This window comes from Lissotriton helveticus, chromosome 10 (genome assembly GCF_964261635.1).
Source record: "Lissotriton helveticus chromosome 10, aLisHel1.1, whole genome shotgun sequence".
NCBI classification, from domain to species: domain Eukaryota; kingdom Metazoa; phylum Chordata; class Amphibia; order Caudata; family Salamandridae; genus Lissotriton; species Lissotriton helveticus.
Window position 1 is genome coordinate 23,061,176 of NC_136071.1, and position 19,715 is coordinate 23,080,890.

Consider the following 19,715-nt stretch of genomic DNA (forward strand, 5'->3'; position numbering starts at 1 on the left):
TCATAACCTGGGACGATCACCCAGGGCTGAACAGAAGCCCCCACAGTAAAGAGTTTTGCTGCTCGCATCCCCCCTCGGCCTCGGCAGATGCTGAACACCTGGGCTGAAGCCCGGAAGCGGCTCCTCGTAGTTACAAACTGCACAGATCCAGATCTCCCCCCCCCCCCCCCCCCCCCAGTGGAGAATGGGGGCAGTATTCAACTGCGGGTGTGAAGAGCAGGGGATACTTATTCAGGAGGCCCCTCCCTCCCCCACAGCGCTGCAGAACAGGCCCGAACCGGTTCAGCCAGAAAGTGGGGATCCGTCCTAGGGGAGTGGGGGGCGGTACCCCGGCTCAGGTGTCCCACAGAGGCAGGGCCTGCCGCCGGCTGCCAGCACCAAGAACCCGGTCTATTCGCTTTCTATAGCGCCGATAAGAGGCCTTTAGCGTCCGCTGAAGACCGAGGGGCACGGTAACGGTGGGTGGGGTGGAGAAAAGGGGAGGTACTCGGGTACCGGAGGGGGTCTTGGAGGCTCGGGGTGGAGACGGCAGCCGGGTGTATGGGCACACTGCCCTCTGCCCGGGGCCCAGGGCCCCAGACCTGCAGTAGCGCCGGTCTCTCGGAGGGGGCCAGGCCTCCCTGGCTGCTGTAGATACTTGCAAACACTTTGGGAACTGCTGCCAGAAGACATGGTCCACATTTTGTGTTTCAACCCGATCCATTCGATAAAACGGAGGAATAACACGAGCTGGAGTTTTTGAAACTGTTGCTAAACACGAAATGTGCCCAAGAGTCTGTTGAAAAAGGCGCCACTGTTACGACAAGCGGATACAATTTGTAAAATGGCAAACCCTGGAAAAAACGAAGGACGGTCCCCGGGTGCAAATCTGGCTTTAAAGCAGATGCTAAGAAACCTTTCCCTCGTGGGTCCCAAAGTCCGTATCCGCACGATGCTGCCAGCACGGCCCTGACCCGACTGAAGACTCGTGGCAAACTTCTAAGCACTGTCTAGCATCCTTCTGGAAAAGGACTCAGTTTACACTCTAAGTCCGGTTCCTTAAAGGAGCAGCAAGGCAGCCGGGGGTCCAGTTTCACCGCCCCCAGGACAAACATCTGCTTTCTCTGAAGCCTCGCTCGGGACCCCACGGCCCAGCACACCGTGCCAGCCAGGCATAGCGCCTCACCCCGGCCACAGGCGCTGTTCTTCGGCTGCTGTAAACAGAGGGGGCGGAGGTGCACCCCCCCTCCACCCCCCTCCAGCCCGGGCCCGCTCCCAGCTGCTTCAGATAAGCCCCCGTCCCCCCCCCCTCGCCGTTCCCCTTCAGCTCCTGGTACACAGTGTTCAGAGGCGGCGGATGCGTCACGAAGGGAGAGAGGAACCTGCGGTGGGCCCATCACCACCACCACCACCAACCCGGCACAGGGCAGCTGACTGCAGGGACTCACACAGCACGTGCGAGGGAGCGCTGGCACTCCACTCCAAGCTGGCGGTCAGAAAACAAGCACAGGCGAAGCCAAGAGGCCTGCAGCGGTGTATCAGGGAAGCAGGCAGGAGCCAGAGAGATCCACGCCTGGTAAACAGGCCATGAATGCCAGGACACCCGAGGACGAATGTGAAGGGTTAATGGTCAAGCGAGGCCTCTGCTCTTCCAGGGACACCAGTGGTACCGCAGAGAGCCCGTCGGGCACACACGGATGACATCCGTATGACTCTGGACAGAGGAGGCGCGATGGCCCTCATCCTCCTGGACCTCTCCGCAGTGTTGCACGTTCTCCCCCACCTCACATTCATCGCCCACCCCTCAGGGCCGGACTGGCCATAGCAGGCACCAGGCGTTTCCCCTGTAGGCCGCTAGGGTGGGGGCCGTTTTGTTACAGGGGGTCGGCAATATCGGCCCTTTGTAACAAAATCGGCCGAGACCGGCCCTCGCAAACTGCTCGGCTACACTCCTGAGCAGTTTGCCCGGGCCGGTTTCTGTTCCCAGTCAGGCCCTGCCACCCTACACGACGTCGGAACCCAAGTACACACACTCCGATGGATCTACTCCTTCCTGCCTGTAATGACCCACTCGGCCTGGCACCCTCGCCCTCAGACACGCATGACCTCATCTGGAGACTTCCGCAAGGATCCTCCCTGAGCCCGACCCATTTCAATGCATATATGATCCCCTCCACCAGCATTATCCACCCTTAAGATATCAAAGTCCTCTCCAACGCCGACACGCAACTCATTCTCTCCATCACGGACAAGATGCCGTCCGTCTCGGACCAAGTTTATTGCCTGCTTGACTGAGTTCGCCCACTGGATGAAGACCAACCGTCTAAAGCGGAACACTGACGAGACCAAACCCGTGATCTTTGGGAAGAGCACATCACTGTAGGACTGTACCTGGTGGCCAACAGAGCTAGGACTGAAACCCAGGCTAAGAACCTCTGGATCATCAACAGCAAACTCGACATGACGGCCCAAAAGCAATGCCGTCACCGCCTCAGGCTTCCATTCCCAAAGATGCGGTGAAAGATTTTCAAATAGCTCCCACTCGGCACCCAGAAAACCATCATGCACGTCCTGGTCACAAACAAGCCAGACTACGGGAACACCCTCCATACCGGGATCAACAAAAAAACTCACCAGAAGGCTGCAGACCATTGCGAACACGCAGCCAGAATCACCCTCAACCTCCCATGCCGTACTCTCATCACACCATACTTAAAAGAGCTCCACTGGCTTCCTATTCACAAACTATAACAATTCAACCTCATCACCCACACTTTTCAAGGCACTATACAACACTGGCCCAGCAACCCTCAACAATCACATCTGCTTTCAAATACCTTCCAGACACATCTGCTCGTCCCGACTCCTACTTGCACAAATCCCAAACATACGGAAAACCATGGCTGGCAGTCGAGCCTTCTCCTGCATCATTCCTAAAAGCCTCCTCCTCACTTCTTGAACTCCAAAAGCAGCTGAAGACCCGACTTTTAAAGTAGCCCCACTAGGCCCTAGGTGGGCTAGGCACAGCTGCTCAGCACCAGGACACCTGCACAGGTGCTAGTGAACGCTACAAATCTGCGGAACAGAAGATCGCCCTCGGCAGGAACCAGGCCCTCCAGGTCTGTACTGGCAGCGGGCTGGACTTCCAGTCTTGCCAGCTGAGCTGCTCGAAGCACAGCTCCAAAGCTGCTTCGGGGAGGGCAACCAAAGAGTTTTTTCATTGGTCTCATCTTGAGATTCAGAAATGGGTTAAAGGTAAAACACGGATGAATTCCCCCAACCCAACTAGATGGAGAAGGGGGTGAGGAGGGGGGGGGGGGGGGGAGAGAAAAGACACACAGCAGCAGCAGCAAGTGCCCTTTGCTCCAAGCAAATGAACCAAAGGAAAGCTACACTGGTTTACATCGGACAGTTTATCTGCTACCCGACAGCAGCACAGAACATACAACTTAAATAAAACATCAAATAAACTTTTTAAAAAACTGCAAAGGGTAGAAAGTAAAAAAAATAAAAAATAAAATACTACCCTCACACTACCCAGGGGGGAAAAAAAGAGGTAAAACTAAAGGAGATAAACGTATCACATCCGATAAACACGGCGATTTAACAAAAGCTTGAAAGACTTATTCCGGGAAGAGGCAAGAGCGGTTTTGTAAACTCGCAGCCCTGCCATCTCAGCCTCCAGAGCCTGATAGCGTGGCACGGGAGGGGTGCCAGCACAGGCTGTACCCAGGCAGTGTGCAGAGGGTAGAGAGGAGGAGACATTGGCAGCCTCCACCCGCAGCAGTGTTTATTCGCAAACCTTCAAAAGACCAAGATTAGGGGAATATTGCGATATCATAAAAAAAAAAAACAAAGCCACAATTTTTTTTGTGGCATCTGGCATTCACTGCGAAGCACTTAGTGCGGAGCAGAACAACACTGGGCCAATCACCCAAATGTTAATACAATCGACAAAAAACACAGCTAACAGGAGGCAAGTCATGGTTTAACCAGAGAAAGAAAATTCCAAGGCTAGGGTGCCACCTATGCCATCCGTGTCCCCTCGGTCATCTTTACGTGCAGGTTAATAAATAGAGAGGGGTGAGGAGTAAGCAAAGAGTGTGCTTTGTTCAGATAATCACGTTGTTAAAAACCTGTGCCCAGCATGACCTTCCAAAAAACACAGGGGTGCCCAACAGTAGGGAGGCTCTATGTCAGACAACCTCCGAGGTCTCTGAACCACAGAGAGTTTAGAAAGATTTCAAAACTTTCTACTTGCAGGGGCCGGGGGTTTGGGGGTGGGAGGGAAGATTACCCTAGGGCAGTGGTTCATAATCTTTTGACTTCTGTGTACTCCCACTTAATCATTACTGGACTCAAGGGGGGACCCCCCACTAGCGCCACAAAAAATATCCGGTACATTTAAAAAAAAAAGTTCCTTAGATAACTATGTCCACTTCAAAGCCAAAAGTAAGGAACACCCCGAGCCGGCCGGACTGGCAGACAGGGCCATCAGGTAGTGCCGGATGGGCTGGGAGGTCAGTGTGTGGGCCTGTGTTCTGCCTATTCATAGGCCTGATTTTAATATTGATTTCCCTGGCATCAAAACAAACATTGCCTGCAGCAAGCTCACATGCATGCAGTCTTCAAACCCTTTCAGTCCCCTCACACAGCAACTCTTTGCCAGTTTAAATAGAGTAAAGCTGCCCAATTTGGGAACGTGGGCTTTACGGGGTGAAAAACACTTTATAGGGTTTTTGCCTACAAGGTCACAAAATTGTGGACCGACTTATTACCGCACTGTGTTATCGCAAATTACAGGTGTGGAATCCCTGCACCAAAGTTATGCAAGGGTTGTAATGAGCGCCAGACTGCCCAACGTGCCACCCCTTAAGCAAGAAGGCTGGTGGCAGGGTGGCACCTCCTTAAGCAAGAAGGCTGGCAGCTGGTGGCACCCCCTTAAGCATGAAGGCTGGCAGCTGGTGGCACCCCCTTAAGCATGAAGGCTGGCAGCTGGTGGCACCCCCTTAAGCATGAAGGCTGGCAGCTGGTGGCACCCCCTTAAGCATGAAGGCTGGCAGCTGGTGGCACCCCCTTAAGCATGAAGGCCGGCAGCTGGTGGCACCCTTTTAAGCAAGAAGGCTGGTGGCAGGGTGGCACCCTTTTAAGCAAGAAGGCTGGTGGCAGGGTGGCGCCCTTTTAAGCAAGAAGGCTGGCGGCAGGGCTTCAGGGGGAGGGACAGAGCTCTTGAAGATGGGTCCTCCTTCACCGAAACAAATGCAGCAGAAGGGGCGGGGCCTTCTCTCAAGGCAGCAGACAAGGGATTGAAACACACTAAAATGAGCACATTTTAGCAGCAAAGACCTGAATATTTCGGGTTTACATAAATGTAAACTAACATGTTGACTCTAATTAAGATAATTTTTTTAATGAACTTTTGATCCCGACAAATGAGTTTTCCGACACGTTCATAAATGGGTGTACGGCATCCTTCACCGAGCCAGCATTAGTTTAGAAGAAAAAAGTGGCTAATCTAAGACCATCAACTGGAAACGCAACGGATAAATACATGGCACCGGTTACTGGCACAACCACTCAACCTCCTCTTAGGGAAGATCAGCCACGGTACCAAAACGGAGATCCCAAATCGAACACACATACATTTCTACACATCTGAAGACTACAATTTATTCGGCATCTTTCTAAGAACCTCAGTTTCCCCGAGAAAACCAACTTTTACAATACTGAGGTCCAAGCATGGAGGTCTTTGCTTGCAGAACCAGCCTCTGCTCAAACCTTCACTGGCCCTGCAGTGCGAACGGACAGTGTGCATAAAATGGAGGGTCTCAGGGTGGGCTAGGGTCTGTGAAGGAGCCCATGACCCAGGTTGAAGACTATCCAACAACATTCCCACCTCACCCGTTTGGATCCAACTTCCCTATAGGAAGCTGCAGTATTTCCACAATCCCCACCACGGTATAATCAAGCTGCAGTATTTCCACAATCCCCACCACGGTATAATCAATACTCCGGCTCAGACGCTCACCGACACGTCCTTGTACAGGTGGATGGGATCGTAATCGATCTGGTTGTTCACGAAGAAGTCATTGGCTACAGCCAGGAGAGTCATCTCGGGCAGAGAGAAGATATCCATGAACTGCTTCACCGCTGGACCCTGGAAGACACAAGGGAGGGCAGGCGTGAGGGGCGAAATCCAACCAACCGCAAGCAGTTGTGCAGTGTTTCAGCAAACGTCAGAACCCCCTGGCACTGGTTACAAGCTTCATCGGACAACAGTTTGTACAACAGGAGATGGCAACAGTCGCGTCTGTTCACAAACACCGGAGACAGCTACAGAATAGTTTACGGGTTGCCTGCAGCCGTTTTCCACCTTTGGTGGAGGGGCTAAGAGGCGTAGTCTTATTGGGCACCCTGCTCCGCAACAGTGATACACGTTTCAAAGGGGATTAACAAAAGCTTCAGGGTTAAATCCATGCAACCAACACACGAGGCAGTCACCCCTTCATACTTTTCAGACAAGTGAAATTTCAGCCACACAACCCACAATCGCCGGAAATGGGGAGAATATTATTTTTCAAGCAAGGAAGCAGCAGCGAGGAGCGGCTTCAGAAAAGAAGGAAGTCAGCCACCCAAATGTAGGAAGCTTGTAGTACACCCGAGAGCAGATGCCACACACCGCTGCTTAGGGAGACCAACATTCGGATGTGTGGGCAAGTAACACGAGGCACCACTGAAAAACCTATAGGCGACCTCACACCTTTCAAAGAAAGTCCGAGCAGCCACAAGAAGGAAAATACAGAAATAAAACAAGCCAGAAACACACCTCACTTGTTTGCAGGGCATGGAAACTTAATAGACAATCACTTGAGCTCTGAAAACTTCCCCGGCAAGCCTACAGGCTGGTTCTTCACCACGAGTGCCCACTCCAGCTGTGCCCAGAAAAAGCTGACAGTGCATTTGCTGGCTTACCTTGCCGTAGAAGCCGCTGACCTGGTGCAGGGGTATGTGGTGTGTTCCCTGGTACAGATCCATCACCTCCTCATCTGGGACCGGCTTCAGGCCCCTGGTGATAGGGAGGGAGAGGGAACGGAGGGAAAGCGGACAGGAGGAAGAGGAGGCAGAGGTTACTAGGAGCACAACAGTTCAGTTGGGAACACACCACATTCAAAAAGGGAAAAAACTGCAAAATGCACCATCCATTTTTCTTAGAAAAGCTGACAGAATAAGTGTGCTGTATTTCCAGGGCAGTCTTCATCAACACAACATCAGACATTTATCAGGTTTGAACACCCACCCTCAGCCTTGTGGACAGAGCACTGCACCGCTGGAGTTCAACACGCATCTGTGTGCTGTGTGGGACCCACCAGCCTGTATTCCAGGAGTCCATCTTGCAAAGTGTCACGCTACAGTGAAATCATGGACAAAGCCCATACAGCCCACCCTCTTCCAGCTCAACTGGATCCTGGATGTCCATGTGCCCAGAGAGAGGGATCACCTTAGAGACCCTAATCGTTCTTAAAGTGTTCTGGCCTGGACACCCCTATAAACCAGACCGGCTGGACACCCCTATAAACCCGACTGGCTGGGCACACTCTCTCACCCGACTGGCTGGGCACCCCTCTCCCCCGACTGGCTGGGCACCCCTCTCCCCCGACTGGCTGGGCACCCCTCTCCCCCGACTGGCTGGGCACCCCTCTCCCCCGACTGGCTGGGCACCCCTCTCCCCCGACTGGCTGGGCACCCCTCTCCCCCGACTGGCTGGGCACCCCTCTCCCCCGACTGGCTGGGCACCCCTCTCCCCCGACTGGCTGGGCACCCCTCTCCCCCGACTGGCTGGGCACCCCTCTCCCCCGACTGGCTGGGCACCCCTCTCACCCGACTGGCTGGGCACCCCTCTCACCCGACTGGCTGGGCACCCCTATACATCCGTCTGGCTGGGCACCCCTATACACCCGTCTGGCTGGGCACCCCTATACACCCGTCTGGCTGGACACCCCTATACACCCGTCTGGCTGGACACCCCTATACACCCGTCTGGCTGGACACCCCTATACACCCGTCTGGCTGGACACCCCTATACACCCGTCTGGCTGGACACCCCTATACACCCGTCTGGCTGGACACCCCTATACACCCGTCTGGCTGGACACCCCTATACACCCGTCTGGCTGGACACCCCTATACACCCGTCTGGCTGGACACCTCTATACACCCGACTGGCTGGACACCCATATACACCCGACTGGCTGGACACCCCTATACACCTGTCGGGCTGGACACCCCTATACACCCGTCGGGCTGGACACCCCTATACACCCGTCGGGCTGGACACCCCTATACACCCGACTGGCTGGACACCCCTATACACCCGACTGGCTGGACACCCCTATACACCCGACTGGCTGGACACCCCTATACACCCGACTGGCTGGACACCCCTATACACCCGACTGGCTGGACACCCCTATACACCCGACTGGCTGGACACCCCTATACAGCCGACTGGCTGGACACCCCTATACAGCCGACTGGCTGGACACCCCTATACAGCCGACTGGCTGGACACCCCTATACAGCCGACTGGCTGGACACCCCTAAACAGCCGACTGGCTGGACACCCCTAAACAGCCGACTGGCTGGACACCCCTAAACAGCCGACTGGCTGGACACCCCTAAACAGCCGACTGGCTGGACACCCCTAAACAGCCGACTGGCTGGACACCCCTAAACAGCCGACTGGCTGGACACCCCTAAACAGCCGACTGGCTGGACACTCCTATACACCTGGCTGGCTGGACACGCCTATACACCTGGCTGGCTGGACACACCTATACACCTGGCTGGCTGGACACGCCTATACACCTGGCTGGCTGGACACGCCTATACACCTGGGTGGCTGGACACGCCTATACACCTGGGTGGCTGGACACGCCTATACACCTGGGTGGCTGGACACGCCTATACACCTGGGTGGCTGGACACGCCTATACACCTGGGTGGCTGGACACGCCTATACACCTGGGTGGCTGGACACGCCTATACACCTGGGTGGCTGGACACGCCTATACACCTGGGTGGCTGGACACGCCTATACACCTGGGTGGCTGGACACGCCTATACACCTGGGTGGCTGGACACGCCTATACACCTGGGTGGCTGGACACGCCTATACACCTGGCTGGCTGGACACCTGTATCAAGTGACTGGCTCTAGGACATCGTGAAGATGGTCATCACTGGGTCCTGATCGCAAAGTGATGAGGACACAGGAAAAGGACCTACAAACTGCCCACACGGTCCATGTGATGCAGAAAGGCACAGCTGACATACAGGCGGGGAAAAAATAGAAGAAACGACTATGACAATGGGCACACTCACCGGTAAACTGTGCCCAACTGGATGTAGTGGAAGGCATCAATCTTCATCAGCAAACCCTGGTAGAGAAAAGTTCCCAGTTAGGCAGCAATCCGGCAGCATCTACTACAAACGTTAAGCCAGTGCTAGTTCTAGAAAATGGAATCATTTAGGCCCGCCCAAGGCGCGGAGGCGTGTAATCATGTATTCAGCAGGACCACTACATGGCACAAACCACAGCTTGCATTTTTCAACGGTCAACAAGTCTTCCTCGTGGTATGTGACCTGCGCAATGCTGGGCCGAACAGAAAAAAAGCAGGGAACAGTTCCTGTTCTCATCTGGATGGTAGGTCGACCCCCCTGCAACAATGGTCTTCCTGTGGGCATTGGGGGCCAGATTTTGATCTCAGGGTTTCTATTTTTTACTACACATCACCAAGGATGCCCACCTCCCTTTACTGAGCGTCGGCCAGGCAGCGCGCTGCCAGTTCTAGACTCAGCCTGGCAGAGAGCAAGACTCCAACCCATAAACCAGACCCCAGCATAGGTGACCTGCCTCCCTCACACCCAAACACCACCAGCCCCTTCTGCAGGGCTGGGCAGACTCTAGAACCAATGTGCACTCTCTGGGCAGGACAGCAGGCTCATAGACCAGACCCCAGCACAGGTGACCTGCCTCCCTCACACCCAAACACCACCAGCCCCTTCTGCAGCGCCGGGCAGACTCTAGAACCAATGTGCACTCTCTGGGCAGGACAGCAGGCTCATAGACCAGACCCCAGCATAGGTGACCTGCCTCCCTCACACCCAAACACCACCAGACCCTTCTGCAGGGCGGGGCAGACTCTAGAACCAATGTGCACTCTCTGTGCAGGACAGCAGGCTCATAGACCAGACCCCAGCATAGGTGACCTGCCTCCCTCACACCCAACCACCACCAGCCCCTTCTGCAGGGCTGGGCAGACTCTAGAACCAATGTGCAATCTCTGGGCAGGACATCAGGCTCATAGACCAGACCCCAGCATAGGTGACCTCCCTCCCTCACGCCCAACCACCACCAGCCCCTTCTGCAGGGCGGGGCAGACTCTAGAACCAATGTGCACTCTCTGGGCAGGACAGCAGGCTCATAGACCAGACCCCAGCATAGGTGACCTGCCTCCCTCACACCCAAACACCACCAGCCCCTTCTGCAGGGCGGGGCAGACTCTAGAACCAATGTGCACTCTCTGGGCAGGACAGCAGGCTCATAGACCAGACCCCAGCATAGGTGACCTCCCTCGCTCACACCCAACCACCACCAGCCCCCAGACTCTAGAACCAATGTGCACTCTCTGTGCAGGACAGCAGACTCATAGACCAGACCCCAGCATAGGTGACCTGCCTCCCTCACACCCAAACACCACCAGCCCCTTCTGCAGGGCTGGGCAGACTCTAGAACCAATGTGCACTCTCTGTGCAGGACAGCAGACTCATAGACCAGACCCCAGCATAGGTGACCTGCCTCCCTCACACCCAAACACCACCAGCCCCTTCTGCAGGGCGGGGCAGACTCGAGAACCAATGTGCACTCTCTGGGCAGGACAGCAGACTCATAGACCAGACCCCAGCATAGGTGACCTCCCTCCCTCACACCCAACCACCACCAGCCCCTTCTGCAGGGCGGGGCAGACTCTAGAACCAATGTGCACTCTCTGTGCAGGACAGCAGGCTCAGAGCAGACCCCAGCATAGGTGACCTGCCTCCCTCACACCCAAACACCACCAGCCCCTTCTGCAGGGCTGGGCAGACTCTAGAACCAATGTGCACTCTCTGGGCAGGACAGCAGACTCATAGACCAGACCCCAGCATAGGTGACCTGCCTCCCTCACACCCAAACACCACCAGCCCCTTCTGCAGGGCGGGGCAGACTCGAGAACCAATGTGCACTCTCTGGGCAGGACAGCAGACTCATAGACCAGACCCCAGCATAGGTGACCTGCCTCCCTCACACCCAAACACCACCAGACCCTTCTGCAGCGCCGGGCAGACTCTAGAACCAATGTGCACTCTCTGGGCAGGACAGCAGGCTCATAGACCAGACCCCAGCATAGGTGACCTGCCTCCCTCACACCCAAACACCACCAGACCCTTCTGCAGGGCGGGGCAGACTCTAGAACCAATGTGCACTCTCTGTGCAGGACAGCAGGCTCATAGACCAGACCCCAGCATAGGTGACCTGCCTCCCTCACACCCAACCACCACCAGCCCCTTCTGCAGGGCTGGGCAGACTCCAGAACCAATGTGCACTCTCTGGGCAGGACAGCAGGCTCATAGACCAGACCCCAGCATAGGTGACCTGCCTCCCTCACACCCAAACACCACCAGCCCCTTCTGCAGGGCGGGGCAGACTCTAGAACCAATGTGCACTCTCTGGGCAGGACAGCAGGCTCATAGACCAGACCCCAGCATAGGTGACCTCCCTCCCTCACACCCAAACACCACCAGCCCCTTCTGCAGGGCGGGGCAGACTCTAGAACCAATGTGCACTCTCTGGGCAGGACAGCAGACTCATAGACCAGACCCCAGCATAGGTGACCTCCCTCCCTCACACCCAACCACCACCAGCCCCTTCTGCAGGGCGGGGCAGACTCTAGAACCAATGTGCATTCTCTGGGCAGGACAGCAGGCTCATAGACCAGACCCCAGCATAGGTGACCTCCCTCCCTCACACCCAAACACCACCAGCCCCTTCTGCAGGGCGGGGCAGACTCTAGAACCAATGTGCACTCTCTGTGCAGGACAGCAGCCTCATAGACCAGACCCCAGCATAGGTGACCTGCCTCCCTCACACCCAAACACCACCAGCCCCTTCTGCAGGGCGGGGCAGACTCTAGAACCAATGTGCACTCTCTGGGCAGGACAGCAGACTCATAGACCAGACCCCAGCATAGGTGACCTGCCTCCCTCACACCCAAACACCACCAGCCCCTTCTGCAGCGCCGGGCAGACTCTAGAACCAATGTGCACTCTCTGTGCAGGACAGCAGACTCATAGACCAGACCCCAGCATAGGTGACCTGCCTCCCTCACACCCAAACACCACCAGCCCCTTCTGCAGGGCTGGGCAGACTCTAGAACCAATGTGCACTCTCTGTGCAGGACAGCAGGCTCATAGACCAGACCCCAGCATAGGTGACCTGCCTCCCTCACACCCAAACACCACCAGCCCCTTCTGCAGGGCTGGGCAGACTCTAGAACCAATGTGCACTCTCTGTGCAGGACAGCAGGCTCATAGACCAGACCCCAGCATAGGTGACCTCCCTCCCTCACACCCAACCACCACCAGCCCCTTCTCCGGGGCGGGGCAGACTCTAGAACCAATGTGCACTCTCTGTGCAGGACAGCAGGCTCAGAGCAGACCCCAGCATAGGTGACCTGCCTCCCTCACACCCAAACACCACCAGCCCCTTCTGCAGGGCTGGGCAGACTCTAGAACCAATGTGCACTCTCTGGGCAGGACAGCAGGCTCATAGACCAGACCCCAGCATAGGTGACCTGCCTCCCTCACACCCAAACACCACCAGCCCCTTCTGCAGGGCGGGGCAGACTCTTGAACCAATGTGCACTCTCTGTGCAGGACAGCAGGCTCATAGACCAGACCCCAGCATAGGTGACCTCCCTCCCTCACACCCAAACACCACCAGCCCCTTCTGCAGGGCGGGGCAGACTCTAGAACCAATGTGCACTCTCTGTGCAGGACAGCAGGCTCAGAGCAGACCCCAGCATAGGTGACCTGCCTCCCTCACACCCAAACACCACCAGCCCCTTCTGCAGGGCTGGGCAGACTCTAGAACCAATGTGCACTCTCTGGGCAGGACAGCAGGCTCATAGACCAGACCCCAGCATAGGTGACCTGCCTCCCTCACACCCAAACACCACCAGCCCCTTCTGCAGGGCTGGGCAGACTCTAGAACCAATGTGCACTCTCTGGGCAGGACAGCAGGCTCATAGACCAGACCCCAGCATAGGTGACCTGCCTCCCTTACACCCAAACACCACCAGCCCCTTCTGCAGCGCCGGGCAGACTCTAGAACCAATGTGCACTCTCTGGGCAGGACAACAGGCTCATAGACCAGACCCCAGCATAGGTGACCTGCCTCCCTCACACCCAAACACCACCAGCCCCTTCTGCAGGGCGGGGCAGACTCCAGAACCAATGTGCACTCTCTGGGCAGGACAGCAGGCTCATAGACCAGACCCCAGCATAGGTGACCTGCCTCCCTCACACCCAAACACCACCAGCCCCTTCTGCAGGGCGGGGCAGACTCTAGAACCAATGTGCACTCTCTGTGCAGGACAACAGGCTCATAGACCAGACCCCAGCATAGGTGACCTGCCTCCCTCACACCCAAACACCACCAGCCCCTTCTGCAGGGCTGGGCAGACTCTAGAACCAATGTGCACTCTCTGTGCACCAATGTGCACTCTCTGTGCAGGACAGCAGACTCATAGACCAGACCCCAGCATAGGTGACCTGCCTCCCTCACACCCAAACACCACCAGCCCCTTCTGCAGGGCTGGGCAGACTCTAGAACCAATGTGCACTCTCTGTGCAGGACAGCAGGCTCATAGACCAGACCTCAGCATAGGTGACCTCCCTCCCTCACACCCAAACACCAGCCCCTTCTGCAGCGCTGGGCAGACTCTAGAACCAATGTGCACTCTCTGTGCAGGACAGCAGGCTCATAGACCAGACCCCAGCATAGGTGACCTGCCTCCCTCACAACCAAACACCACCAGCCCCTTCTGCAGGGCTGGGAAGACTCTAGAACCAATGTGCACTCTCTGGGCAGGACAGCAGGCTCATAGACCAGACCCCAGCATAGGTGACCTGCCTCCCTCACACCCAAACACCACCAGCCCCTTCTGCAGGGTGAGGCAGACTCTAGAACCAATGTGCACTCTCTGGGCAGGACAGCAGGCTCATAGACCAGACCCCAGCATAGGTGACCTGCCTCCCTCACACCCAAACACCACCAGCCCCTTCTGCAGGGCGGGGCAGACTCCAGAACCAATGTGCACTCTCTGGGCAGGACAGCAGGCTCATAGACCAGACCCCAGCATAGGTGACCTGCCTCCCTCACACCCAAACACCACCAGCCCCTTCTGCAGGGCTGGGCAGACTCTAGAACCAATGTGCACTCTCTGTGCAGGACATCAGGCTCATAGACCAGACCCCAGCATAGGTGACCTCCCTCCCTCACACCCAAACACTACCAGCCCCTTCTGCAGGGCGGGGCAGACTCTAGAACCAATGTGCACTCTCTGTGCAGGACAGCAGGCTCATAGACCAGACCCCAGCATAGGTGACCTGCCTCCCTCACACCCAAACACCACCAGACCCTTCTGCAGGGCGGGGCAGACTCTAGAACCAATGTGCACTCTCTGTGCAGGACAGCAGACTCATAGACCAGACCCCAGCATAGGTGACCTCCCTCCCTCACACCCAAACACCACCAGCCCCTTCTGCAGGGCTGGGAAGACTCTAGAACCAATGTGCACTCTCTGGGCTGGGCTTGTACAGGACAGCAGGCCCCAGAGCCGGCGGAAGAAGGGCTCACCTTGGGGATGTCATAGTGCAGGCCCCGGATGGCAAAGTTCGGGAGGTATTCGTACTTGCGGAGCCCCTCCGGATACTAGGAAAAGAAAGAAAAAGAAAAAACAAGCGTTCAGTTACAGATCACAGAAGCATGTTTTACATGCTGTTGAAATAAAAGCAGTGCCATGTAAATCAAGCGGGAGGGGGGGTGCAAAAACATGTGGAATATTCTCCATTCCCTTGTAAAACTCCTTATGGCCCAGGAAAGGAGGATCCAAGGCTCATACGATGTCTTACATACAGATAGCCACGCTTGATGGGCCAAAATAAAGAATGAAGGTGTTCATTCATGGTCGCCTCAACCAGATATTAGAAAAAGAAGAGGCGGCATCAACAATCCTAACTATCTTCAAGTCCAGAATAGGAAGCTCTCCCATTAGGGAGGCTTACAGCTATTTCACCCTCAGAGAATGCACCCCGCCTGCACCTGCACAAGCAGCAAGGTTAAAGAACAAAACAAAGTCATTTACCTGTGACAATAGTGCAGCCAGACAGCAAGTTCTCCAGTAAGCACTTATCGGAAAGAAAGTGACCAGAAATTGTGTTTCGCACACACACAGATAAGAACATGACAAAAACAAGGTTTCTGGCAGAAAAACCAACCCCTCTGTTTACTTAAACAGTTTCTTAGTCGCCTAGTTCAAGACCGATTTGAAAACCGAGGGAGAAGGCGCCTTTCCTTTGAGGGAATATGTGTGGGCGGCTCAGAGGAGATTTAAATGAATGAGACTGAAACCCCATTCTGCATTAGCGCCCTCTGCAGGAATGGCAGACTAGCTGCATGGTGGCATGGTCTTGCTTCATGGCCCCCTGGCATCCGGTCCTGCAGATGTCCAAGCCGAGTGTCAGTTGTCTGACATGCCACGTCAAGGGCCTTGATGGTACATATTAGACTCTGTGCCTTTACGACAACAGTGAGCGTTATAGGCATGAAACTTCATGTACCACTGGAGGAGGAGGAAGGCCAACATCCATCGTCAAGACGGCCACCGCAAGGTACTGGAGGAGCAGAGGGCATCTGAAGGGACTTCAGCCCTTTGGCTTCAATGGGCTCCTATACCTGGTTAAGAGCCGTCTGCAAAGGGGTTTCAACCAAGGAACCCAGCAGTGGCGATCAATGAATCTCACTATCGGCCCACACAGGGAACTCCTTCAGACAAACCTGTTCTAACCATCAGTGAAATCCAGAAACTCGTCACTAGCATCTCCAGAGGTTAGGAGAAACAGGGAAAAAAGAACTAACAGTCCTTGGTTGTTGGAGAGTTGGTGCCTTTCACCCCTGCGTGGATCTCCAGGGTAAATGATAGGATGGAAGTGGCAGCTACACATCAGCTCTTCACTCTACAACGGACCACTTTCCCCATCACAGGGACTCGGCACTCTAGAAGATAATCCGAACCTCTCAAGAGCGGAGCGCGAGAACTTCTGTTTTGACCCCATGAAGACAGAAAGCACTGATCCTCCAGGAGCACACCTGTTACAGGTGTCTTGAGACTTCCGCTTACCTCCAAGATAGGTCTGGTCTTACAAGCAGACACGATTGACCTACATCCAAACCACAAGTTCTTTTGTTCAATATTACCGGCCAGTGATTCACAACCTTTTTGCTCATGTTCAACATCTGTGCAAAGAATGATTCGACATGATGTAGGGCAGCAACTGGCATTTGGTAAAACAGTCTCCTTACTGGTGGGTTATGGAACAGTGGAGGAGGGGTTTGTTAGTCGCTTGTTTATGGCCCACTCCAGTCTCTGCGACTAGGACAAAAACATTTTGGTGTTACTATCAGCGTTGATCTTACCATCTGCCCGCATGCCCCACAAGATCACTGGTGCAGGTTATTCCCTTGTGAAGAGCCTTCAGGAAAATTCTTCCTGGTGTCCAAGTTGAAGTGAGAAGGATGGTGACCCAGGCAGCTATCTCGATCTCTTATCGGTCACAGTTTGACTGTTCAAAATGCAGCTGCTGCGTGTCTCTTACTTAACTTGCCTCAGCACTTTCCTGTTCCAACCTAGTTGGATTTCCTCCATAGGTTACCAGTGAATAAACACATTTTGTAGAGTTGTGGATGTCCTCAATATTGTTTGGAAGACATTCATCCGTGTGTGGCCTTTGGCTGCATCTGTTAATAGTCTCTTCATTGATTCTGTAGGACACAGACAGTAGAAAAGGGGCCCTTTTTTGACATGGTCACCCCAACTTTTTCCCCACTGGTGCAGCTGTTCCTGACTGGATGTGCACTTGGTCCCTGCTAAACAGGCGTCAGTGCCTTTTCCCTAAAAACTGCAACATGTTCAACTGTACCCCAATTGGCAAGAACTTTACCACCTTTGTATGTCAATGGTACTTTATGGTACTTAGGCATGGGTACTAAAGAGGGTCCCTATCGGCTGCAGCATGTATTGTGACACCAAAAGGGACCCCCACCAAAGCAAGATGCATGAAATGGTGCAAGCTCTTCTGAAAACACAACATTGCACACTCCCTGTGTGCAATGCCCAAGTACACTGCATGTCCTGTATGCAAGTCATCCCAACTGCAGGCCTTAGAGCCCTAAGGCCGGGTGCATTATATCACATGTGAGGATGCCTTTGCAGGCGCAGATAAGTCCCTTCCATTTCTAAGCATTGCAAGAGCTCAAGAAGCCCTCTTAAAAAGTATTTACTAGGCACTGGACATTACAAGTTACCCAGCTAGAAGGCTTCACTGAAAATAATGGGGTCTGATATCAAACACCTCATCTCAAATCTATACTGAAGCCAGTATTTATTTATTTATTTTTAAAGTTTTATATAGCGCGAACAAGATCTTTGCAGATATCAGAGCGCTTTACAGAAACAGTAGGTAGGATAAACAAGACTCTTAAATCAATATGAGATTCCGTAGACAGTGAGATGCAAAAATAGGGTATCAATCATACAAGAGTATACAGAGAAATAACAATCAAGAAACAATAATATGGAAGCAGTACAATGTCTAAACGGATAAGATTATAGCACCCCAGAGGGTGAGTAAACACAATGTTAAAGCAAAGTAGTAGTCAGTAGTGGGTGCGTTGCAGGTTATTGAGGCACTCAAGTCCTAGTGTACAACCCAATAAACAAGTTGGAAATCAATAGTGTAGCATCCGTGCAATGAATTAGATCCAGAAGCAGACAGAAAATGGACTGACATAGATAAGTATCAGATTTATTGTGACATGCACCCAGAGGGCACCTAAGAGGTGCATCCTGAAAACCTACTAGCCCTCTAGTGTGTTGGCTAACTTAGATTGTCCAGTCTGCCACCACAGACAAGTTTCTGACCCCTGTAGGTGAACGCCCAGCCTCTCAGAGGTCAGAATCAATCCCTACTCAGGTGGAAGGTTCACACCTCCTTCAACAGGATGGCTAGTGATTTAGCATATCAAGCCTTTGATATGCACCCAGAGCTTCACTCAGACATGAAGGACACACTCCCCTGGCGCCCATTTGGCACCAGAGCAGACTGTTAATTAGCTAGATAGAAAGCGTGCCAAACTTGCAGGTTGGGCACACCCCTAAGGTGGGCCACCTGAAGTGGAGGTGAAAGAAGGGTTTCATCATTTTGGTTTAACTAGGAACTCTGGGTGAGGATTATGCCCACTCCTCGCAGGAAGTGGGCATACCTAGGGGTAAGTAGCCCATTAGCTACTACCCTACAATCGCCTAAATTCAGTATTTAGGGGTCCTTTTTTTTTTTTTAAACAGAGTTTTATTTAGTGCAAACTTGACACAAATCGGATATCAGAGCGCTTTACATAGCACCAGTTGCATTACATGAGGACACATTCATTTTTGTTAGGCACAGACTTACTTCAACTCCAGACCGACGGACTCATCTACCTGAGAACAGAAGGACAAAAGAGCAGCCAAATTGACGGAGGACCTGCTCCAAAATTGGGGCCAAACTCTGCAATTGTCACGGTATCAGCAGCCAGCCATAGACCAGACTCCTCCAAAAGCTGCATGCTCCCCAATACTTGGAGTGTCCAGCACTTCGTCAAGGAGCTAGCATCTCCCTTGGGGTGGAGGAGTTATCTCCCTAAATCTGCAGGCACCGACCACATCGGTCGGGTACACTGTGTTGTTGGCAATCGGGCCCACCGAGGGAACAGCAAGTCAGAGGGCAGCCTTAGCGGATCTACGTCAGTCCTGTCTCTCCATCAAATTTCGGGACGCTAGACCCTCCAGGAGCCTCCCTGCACCAATACCCTGGGAACAGGAATACTTGCATCAACCAAGGCTTGTTTGCATCCAGTCCGGGCACCACCACTGAGGAAGACCAACCTGCTCATCGAGGGACTTCAAGACCAGCGAGACCTATGATTAGAGTGCCCCAGCTTTCCTGTTTTCTCCTACTCTGCAAGCCTGACGACAACCGTGAGAGCCTAAAACACAAGTGGCCAGCCAGTCAAGCCCCTCTGCACCAGAACCCACAGCCTGGTGGTTATTTGGACCTTGCCCCACGCATCTTAAGTCCAAAATGGTACCCCGTACATCAACTGCAAGTAATGTTTTGCTGTATATGCCTTTCCTCCAACAGGATAAAATTACAGCGTTCAAGGCTCATACCTCAAGAAAAGTTATTGGACTGCTGTTTTCTTGTAAAATTCCTACCTCCAAAAGTACTTCCTGATTCCAATTATATTACAGTCTAAAATTATATAAAAATCTGTGTTACTTTTCTAAACTGGTCTCGAATTTCTTCTTTATAGTGGGTCTC

The 19,715-nt window shown here is 53.9% G+C and overlaps 1 protein-coding gene across 1 annotated transcript in view; it reads right to left on the reverse strand.

Moving 5' to 3' along the window:
* NT5DC2 (5'-nucleotidase domain containing 2) overlaps window positions 1-19,715 on the reverse strand; it is a 227,397-nt gene that overhangs the window by 163,128 nt on the left and 44,554 nt on the right. Inside the window, exons 3-6 of the mRNA XM_078664596.1 lie at window positions 14,935-15,009; window positions 9,360-9,415; window positions 6,952-7,045; window positions 6,008-6,136 (exon numbers count right to left, since the gene is read on the reverse strand). Of these exons, the coding sequence (XP_078520722.1) occupies window positions 6,008-6,136; window positions 6,952-7,045; window positions 9,360-9,415; window positions 14,935-15,009 (354 nt within the window). The remainder of the gene's footprint in view (window positions 1-6,007; window positions 6,137-6,951; window positions 7,046-9,359; window positions 9,416-14,934; window positions 15,010-19,715) is intronic.